General features: G+C 42.8%; 1 protein-coding gene across 1 annotated transcript in view; it reads right to left on the bottom strand.

Moving 5' to 3' along the window:
- Window positions 1-1,008: 1,008 nt before the first annotated feature.
- TNNC1 (troponin C1, slow skeletal and cardiac type) overlaps window positions 1,009-9,252 on the bottom strand; it is a 17,652-nt gene continuing 9,408 nt past the window's right edge. The window contains exons 3-6 of the mRNA XM_019505231.1: window positions 8,617-8,763; window positions 6,214-6,328; window positions 2,988-3,124; window positions 1,009-1,751 (exon numbers count right to left, since the gene is read on the bottom strand). Coding sequence (XP_019360776.1) covers window positions 1,720-1,751; window positions 2,988-3,124; window positions 6,214-6,328; window positions 8,617-8,763 — 431 coding nt within the window. The 3' untranslated portion in view covers window positions 1,009-1,719. The remainder of the gene's footprint in view (window positions 1,752-2,987; window positions 3,125-6,213; window positions 6,329-8,616; window positions 8,764-9,252) is intronic.

Raw genomic sequence — 9,252 nt, 5'->3', positions numbered from 1 at the left:
CACTACCAGGAGTGACTAGAAATAATGGTCACAAGCTGGCAGAGGGTAGATTTAGGCTAGACATCAGGAGGCGCTACTTCACTGTCAGGGCAGCTTGGATCTGGAACCTACTTCCAAGAGAAGTGGTGCTGGCTCCTACCCTGGGGGTCTTTAAGACAAGGCTAGACAATCATGTTGCTGGGGTCATTTAACCCCAGTACTCTTTCCTGCCATGGCAGGGGGTCGGACTTGATGATCTGTTCAGGTCCCTTCGAACCCTACAAACTATGAAACTTCCTGCTTCACATGCTTCCTTAAATTCATTCTTTCCAGGGATCCTTCCTACTTTCTTTTCACCAATAAACTCTTCCCATACTTTCCACCCCTAAAAAAAGACTGAACACTAAGAGCTGGAATTTTCTGAGGGGGTGCCTTAGATCTAAAAATGTTGAGAATCACTGTGTGAATACGTCAGAAATTTACAGAATCATCATGCCAGGGGGAAAAAACCAAAGCTATTAAACTTTAGGAGGATGGTGAAGCACTGGAACAGGTTACCTAGAGAGGTGGTACAATCTCAATCCTTGAAGTTTTCTAAGGCCTGGTTTGACAAAGCCCTGCTTGGAATGATCTAGTTGGGGATGGTCCTGCTTCGAGCAGGGGGGTTGGACTAGATGACCTCCTGAGGTCCCTTCCTTCCCTATTCTTTTTTATTCTATTGAGGACAATTTCTGAAGAGCCCTAAAGAGCTTCTGATCTGATAATGACAACTTATAAAACATATTTTACCATAATGATAGTAGTGTTGTGGATACTTGTGACATGATGTAAGTGACTTCCACTTTCAGTAATAGAGATTCTGAATGCATTATTTCCAAAAACATGAAGACTCCCTTCACCCTGATCCAGTTGTTCTCATGAAAACCTGGCAACACACTTCACTTATTTCATCTGAAAATAGTCTTTTGATTATTTTAAAACTGTAACTATAAATGGCTTTTGTCAAACACCAAATAACAAATCAACCACTCTGGCTTATGAATATTTTTATTAGCATTTCAAAAAGGAATTGTATTTTGGTGCACAGAGCAGACTGGCACAATACTGGAAATCCGTCATGATAGGTAGAGGAGGAAGCAGAGTACAGACTGTATACTGCAATTAATATTTCATTGTAAATTGTTCCATGCAATATGATTAGCCCCACAAGTGCTGAAGACCAAATCATGGTAGCATTAAACCTAACACTTATTCACTTCATCAGGAACAGGAATTTCTCCAAATGCATAAATCAGTGCAGAGCTATAAGAAACATGCAACCTTTTAGTAAACAATTCACAGAGGGGTCACATGCAATATCTGACAACATGTGGTGCTTTAGTAATAGTCAATTATTTGTTTGCTTTTTACAGTTGAGAGGTTACTGTTAGACTATAGAAAAAATGTTTTTTACAGATATAATGATATTTTTGTTATCTCATCTACTCTAGATTGATCAAGACTTGACACTTGCACAAGGGAACTTTAATAACTAATACACAATTGTGTTATAGCGTTCTTATCTAAATCTTCATGGATCAATCATCTGAGGCACTTTGATATGAAAACACTGTATTCTGCGTACGGCCACCCTCTTCAATACATTCTTCATGCTAGCAGCCAAGGGGACATAACCAAGTTGATGACACAAGTAATTGGAGGGATTTAAATTACAAGGCTGTTCATCCTGTTGTTTCAGATTTATTCAACTCCCTTCATAAACTCCAAGAACTCTGCCAAAAAAAGGAAAATGAAAGTCACGTGCATATTCAAAGACAATTGGAAAATCACTCTGAATCAGCATTCTTTCAACTGATTTCTAAGATAACTGTATTCTCCTTATTTCTTGTCTCCTCTTCATATTCATAAACACCGCTTATCACAGCTAGTTTTCTACCAGCAATAGAAGATTATATGTTACTCTTTCTGAGATGTGTGCCACTAAAATGTAAAACTGAGCACAAGCACAGGTAGGGAAAGATTCACAGAAAACTTATAGTGGAGGATGTTTCCCAAAAGATAGTGGCCTGGATCTCAGTTTGCAAATAAGCATTGCTTTCATGAATTCAGTAGATTTGCACTCACTTATATGAAATGAGGTTTTGAAAAATCATAGCATTTACTTCTGTGGATTTTCAAACTCTATCCTCATACAAAATACCTGTGCGTTGCAGCTGATCGGGACTTTTTTTTTAAATTGACAAAAATGTTTTGCAAAAAATTGTAATCTTTTTTGAAAAGTGTTAGTTTTTTAATCAACTTACTGCATAACAGTTGTTTTTCCAAATGCTGATATTGATTAGCTCTCATATATATGTAATAGTCCAATATTCATTTTAAGCAATGATGACCTGAGAGCATGGCTTTTCCATTGCATTAGTGCATCTATCATTATGGATTGAGGCTCTTATCCTAGAGCAAGTTACTTGTATTTAAACATGTGTACCATGCAGAACCCCCTGCTAGGGTCAATGGGTCTATGTATAGACACAAGGGTCAGATTTCACAGAGCAAATTTCTGGATTAAGGCATAAATAGTGCCTTATGGAAACAATACAGCAGAGGGTAGCATAGACAGATTTAAAATGGAATCTAATGGGAAATGTGTTTTATTCACAAAATCAATATAATAGTTTTAGTCTAATGTTTTTGGGGAAAATAATAGTCCTAGCCCAGCCTTTAAATTTGTATGTGTGAAGTTAATTTGTAAATTTTTGTGTGTAAATTATGACAAACCGTATCTATGCAAAGTAAGGGAATGATCTGACATATCACCATTCAAAGTATTCCTCTTACAAAATAATTTAGGTTTTCATGTGCTACAGTGTAAATCTAAAGGCTGCTTTGAAAATGTGGGATTAACAACCCTCATATTTTAGAGGTGAGATGAAACTAAACTTTAGAAAATTTGAAGAGGGATTCAGATCTCCATCTCCTGCAATTCCCAAATTATGCACTTAAGAACCTACCATCATAATCAATCTTGCCATCATTGTTTTTGTCTCCATCTCTCATCAGCTCTTCTATATCATCTTCAGTGATGGTCTCACCTGTAGCCTGCAGCATGATCTTTAGCTCTTCAAGGTCAATGTATCCATCAGCATTTCTGTGCAACAGAATTGCTCAAAGTTGGAATAGCTCAATATAGGGGAAATAGATGGGACATTCCAACAACCCATGTTATATCACTTCTGCATAACTGCCCCTCGTAACCTATTCACTTGTACTTCCCACGTAAATTAAGAAGATAAATAAATGAGAAGACATTGGCTCTCTCTTTTCTGGGGAAACCATCTTTTAAGATTAATATGCATCAGGGATGCTAAAAGAGAATGATGACTTTTTGTTTCTGATAATCAATAAAGGCATAATATTTGCAAAAGAAAAAAAAACTTTGGTGAGTGATTTAGATCTTGGACTTCAAATGTGTCTACAGTTAAGGATGTACTTAAGTCATTTTCTAAAAGTCGTACTGCATCTATTTTGTAAGATGGCAATTTTTAGTGTCTCTGAAGTTATTTTAAGTGTCGGTTTCTGCTGAAAGGGAAATTTTCATTTATGAAGAATAACATAAAATTATGGCCTGTAACACTAATCTTTTTGTAAACTATTTGTTGCTCCAGCTATATTCAAGATTTTCTTTTGTGTAGATGGACAAAGCCTGATCTCTAGACCTGGCCTAATCTATAGTACATCGTCCTAATAGTTAAATCCACTAACCATTAATTTTACATAATTAACACCCTTTTTCAAATTTGGCTTGCTCACAAGATTTCAATTAGTCTTAACTATGAAAGAATTAGAAGATGAATTTCAGCGCTATTTCATTGTCAGTATCATTTGGGACAAAAAAAAGATACGACAGAGTGCTACTTTTTGGGAGGACATTCTGTATTCTTTATATGCAATAAAAAGATTGACTCTTTGCTTTAAGTGCAAAACCCAGGGCAGATCCTTCGGTTGTGCTGCATTTGAGCTCTGCAATGTCTGCCCAGAGCCCTGGCTTTCACACAGCTTCAGAGTCCAGGTTTTGAGTGCTGCTGCTATCAGTCATTCCCTTCCTTTCTCCAGCTGCTGAATTCAGTAGGGAGGGGAGAGCAGGGCTGGACACAGGCATGGGTGAACCAGGCGGCCGCCCAGGGCCCAGACAGAAAGGGGGACCAAAAATGGTATTATTATTTTTGTTGTTGTTGTTGTTATTATTATTACCATCTCTGGCAAAGGGGGGCGTGGGGTGATACTAAAAATTTCCCTGGGGCTGCCAGGAGTCTAGGTATAGTGCTGGGGGAGAGGAGAGAGGTGAATGGTGAACAGTAGCAGTGTTCACTTCCTGGGCTGCAGAGCCAAGTAAAAGCAGAGATCCAGCCAGACCCTGCCCTGGTCAGCTGCTGAGTTTGGAGTTCACTGCTGACATGGAGCTCCTGCAAGAACTGACTGTGACCAGGCAGTGAGCTCAGAGTGCAATGCACATGCATGGTACCACCAAAGTGCCATACCCCTCTTGCCATACCCATTTTCCCCCATTCCTGGATTCACTACCGTGCAGAACTTAGTTCAGCCTTAACTGTGGAGTCGTTATTGGCACCTCAATAATAGATCACTTCTATTTGCAGGGTAGGCTTTTTTAAATTAATATTATATTTACTTGAATCTAAGATGACCCTGATTGTAAGATGACCCCCCCACCAACGCATACAATTATTAGATTCTGTGCAAGGAAAAATGATACATTTCTTATAATCTCTCATGTATTGAATCTAATTAGTGAAGGGTTGTCTTAATTCATCCCTCCTCACTAGGTGGGGAGGTGGGGGCAGGGGAGCAGGCAGAGTGGGGGTAGGTGCAGAGGTTCAGCAGCTTGCCCTGTGCTTGTGCCTGCCTGCTGCCATCTGTCTGACCCCTGCCACCTCTACTCTCCTGTCCTTTTCCCTAGCATCTGCTCCTCCCTTTCCCCACCTCCCATTGGCGACGCGTAGGGGGTGCGTGCGGGTGCACGTGCACCCCCTGAGTATGGCGGTGCACCCCTGGAGGTGGTCACTGCTGCCAGTGCCGCTATGCTCCCCCAGTCACCGGGGGCACGTGTCATTCATGTCACCTCCCCAGCCTCTACACCCCCTCCTTCTCCCTCATCTCCAGCCATTCTGTTCCCACGTTCCCCCTTCCTTTTGTTCTGTGCAGCAGGCTCCATCTCCATTCTAGCCTGGGGCATGGAACACAGTCCTAGCCCAGCTGGTGTAGCTGCCATGCACTCTGCTTGCTGCTGCAATAGGCTGGGCCGGGACTGTGCTCAGTGCCTCAGGCTGCAGCATGCAGAGCCTGCCCATGCAGAGCACAGGTAAGTGGGACGGCAGTGACCAAAGGCTGCATGGGGTGGGGAGAGACTGCACAGGAGGAGATGGCAGCATGAACGCCTCATGCCTCTGGAGGCTGGAGGGGCACAGCAACTGCCCACAGGTGATGGCGGCAGTGTTAGCAGTGGAAGCATGGCTGCGGCAAGCGGGGCCCTCCCACAGGTGGCTGCGGTGATGTTGGCAGTGAGGGCAGGCCAAGCAAGGGACCTCCCACAGAGAGCCGCAGCGGTCTCGGAAGTGGCAGGGGAGGGCGGTGGTTGGCAAGTGGCAAGCGGTGATTGATGACTGCCCGCAGACACTGCCAGCAGTGTCGGCGGGGGGGGGTTGGTGAGCAGCGACCACCCACAGACATTGGCAGTGGCCAAGCTCAGGGGGTGCACATGCACCCACGTGCACCCTCTGCTCATCGCCAATGGATGGCAGGGGGTGGGGGTGGGGATGGAGGAGGGGTGCGGGTAGAAGGGAGGTCGCAGGCAACCACTGCAGCTAAAGCTGGATCCTAAGTAGGTGCTGAAGCTGGAGCAGCAGTTGCCCCCACACTGCACTTTTACATCTTAGATGAGGGACTTTCCCTCCCCCCATGCAGGGCCAAATTAACCCTTTAGTGGCCCCCAGGCAAACAAACTCATGGGCCCCTACTTAATACTATATATTTATATTACTTTTTTCACTCAATAGTTATAATATGTAAAATAAGCACAACTGGGCCCCTTCTTCACTTAGGGCCGTAGGCATGTGCCTAGTTTACCTATGAATTAATCTGGCCCTGCCACCATGTTAAATGGGGGGAAAAAACTTCTTTTAGAATGGAGTAAATATGGTATATTACACTCAAGCCTCTTACTTATCAAACATTCTGAATAGATCTGAGAGTTCCTCTTCTGATTTTCCTTTGCTGTCATCTTTCATACATCGGACCATCATAACTAAGAACTCATCGAAGTCTACAGTGCCACTGCCTGAAAAGTGGAATAAATGAAATTAGATCATGCTACAGTCTGGAGGACAATTTGTCATGTCCTTTTCCTTTAAGGAACATGCATATGCACAAGATAGAGATTAAATTCCTATTGGTAATTTAGCTGTAGAATTCTAGGTAGTTGCACTGAGAGCAAATGACAGTCTCAAAGATTATGCAGTAACAGAAATTCTATGTTAGATTCACAATTGATGTAGTCATTTTGTCTTTACAAACTCAAAAAAACCCGTATGTAATATGTCAATAAGGGAAATTCTGATTTGTTAACATTTCATGCTCATTGTGCATAGATGTAAATTTCAGCATAAATTACAAGACAGTGGAAAATGATAACCTATATTTGTACTATATTGTAAAAAAATGTATATTGGGTGTTTAAATGACATCAATTTTCCTTAACTCATAGGGTTTTTTTCATGTTGTTTAACCAACTTTTGGTATCTTAGAAATGGATTATTGTTTCATTTTTTAGCTCTATTGTTTCTCTGTAGCCTTCATAAATTCATGGGTTTGTTATTTTGAAGTTGTTCATAGCTATAACAATTTAACTGCTGTTACTGGTATATATATTTTCATATTTAAGCTCTGAAGATTTTGTTTGGTGATAAAAATTTGCACATATAGAATCTGCACTCATAGCAGTTTCGATGTTCAACTTATAATCTTTGCCATGTGTCCTAGTCTGTACAGGTCCTTATTGTGTCCCCTGTAGTGTCTGAGTACCTGTGTCCCTTAAAATAAGTTTGAGAAATCTATCTGCATTCATTACAGTAATAATAATCACTATTCTTAGCATCTTTCATCATTTAGTCTGGATTTGCCACAGGAGCCTACAGCACTAAAGCAAGAATTGAAATTCAGCAGGTGTGAGCACCTAAATTTTTTGGGTTTCTTTGAAAATCTCAGCTATGCTATTTTATAAATTATGGGCCCTGTTACACAAGTTGTACCATACAGGCAGAGCCCTGTACCCAACTAGAATCCATTAAGTTCTGGATCTGCGGTCAGGAAGGCAAACTGCACCTTATCATGCATCCACAGATGCATCTCAAACAGGTCCAAGGAGGTGATCCTCCCCCTCTATGGGACACTGGTCAGGCCACAGTTGGAGTACTGCATCCAGCTCTGGGCGCCGCACTTCAGGAGGGATGTGGACAGCATGGAGAGGATCCAGAGGAGGGCCGCTCACATGATCGGGGCCAGCAGGGCAGGCCCTATAAGGAAAGGTTGCGGGATCTGAACCTGTTCAGCCTCCACAAGAGAAGGCTGAGGGGGGATCTAGTGGCCTGTTACAAACTGGTCAGAGGGGACCAGCAGAAACTGGGGGAGTCCCTGTTCCCCCAAGCACTCCCAGGAGTGACTAGAAATAATGGTCACAAGCTGGCAGAGGGTAGATTCAGGCTAGATATCGGGAGGCGCTACTTCACTGTCAGGGCAGCTAGGATCTGGAACCAACTTCCAAGAGAAGTGGTGCTGGCTTCTACCCTGGGGGTCTTTAAAAGGAGGCTGGATGAACACCTTGCTGGGGTTGTTTGACCCCAGTACTCTTTCCTGCCATGGCAAGGAATCGGACTTGATGATCTGCTCAGGTTCCTTCCGACCCTGCCAACTATGAAACTATGAAAGTTTCCATGAGCGTGTAGAATTTCAACTACATGGAACAACTTAGAAGAAATATGTACATATGATGCCTCTGAAAAGCACCACCATGAATACAGGGGAGGGTGACAACTGTCTGGCATGCAATATATTAGAATGCAGGTAGATTTACACCTTATAGACTAACCAAAGTAGATGCATAGCACAGTTTTTGTGAGCTAAAGCTCACTTCATCAGAGGCTGTGGAATGTGCAGAAAGTAGTGTATAAGAAGGACAGAGAAATTAAAATATAAAAGACAAGGGAAGGGAGGAGAGTGGGGAGGGCAGAGAGGAGGTAGCAGGGTAGTGCTGGGGGATACAAGCAAACCAGCAGTATGCTGCAAGACAATAGGAGGTGATGAAATCTTAGGCAGTGAGACTGAGGCAAATTGTTAATCTTATGATGTGTCGTAGTATCTTCATTGTCCATGCAAACCTTCAGCAAACAAAAATCTTGTTAGTAGTGATCCACCTACTATAAATCAGAAGTAGAAGGACTAGGTAAAAGCTACCAAAGTGTGACATTCAAGTACAGTGTTGAATGTCACACAACGTTGTGCAGTGTTGTGGCACTGTGAATGCTTTGATGTGCACTGTTGGCACCTAGAAGATTTAAGAGAATAGCTTACCATCTTCATCCACCTCATCTATCATCTCCTGCAGCTCCTCGGGGGTGGGGTTCTGCCCCAACATTCTCATCACCTTCCCAAGTTCCTTTGTGCTGATACAGCCATCCTCTGCGCCCAAGACAAAGATATCAAAGGCAGCCTTGAACTCTAGAGAGAGGAATTAGACAGGAAGGTGTTAGTCCCTGTTGACAGGAGTCAGCATTAAGGATATCAATAAAGATTCACTACTGTCATAATAGACAAACCTCAAAGGAATGTCAACAGATTCCTTTTTAACTGTGAGCTGTGATTGTAAATAGATGTCAAGTTGGTAGGAAACTGATTGCCCTGCTTGTGGCAACAGGGTCAGCTCAGCTCCATATTCATTTTAACCCACTACGGTCAGTCCTGATGAGCAGGGATCCAGGTTTTCCACTTGCTGTGGAAAGAGTCAGATTTTCTCCTTTAAATGAGAAAAACATGGGAAACCACCAGTTTTCTCTTGCAGGCTGGCAGAGTTCCAGCCTGCAAAGGGCTGTTTGGGGGCTGGGGGGAGTGGGACCAGGGGGTGCCAGGTGCACACACACACATGCACATGGCCAGCAATATGGCTAGGCCACGGTGGAGAACAGCTCCCCCAGCTGCCTGCAGGTAAGT

This window comes from Gavialis gangeticus, unplaced genomic scaffold, assembly GCF_001723915.1.
Source record: "Gavialis gangeticus isolate Ggan-Ray unplaced genomic scaffold, GavGan_comp1, whole genome shotgun sequence".
Lineage (NCBI taxonomy): Eukaryota > Metazoa > Chordata > Crocodylia > Gavialidae > Gavialis > Gavialis gangeticus.
The sequence above is the reverse complement of the archived record's forward strand: the minus strand, read 5'-3'. Positions and strand labels throughout refer to the sequence as shown.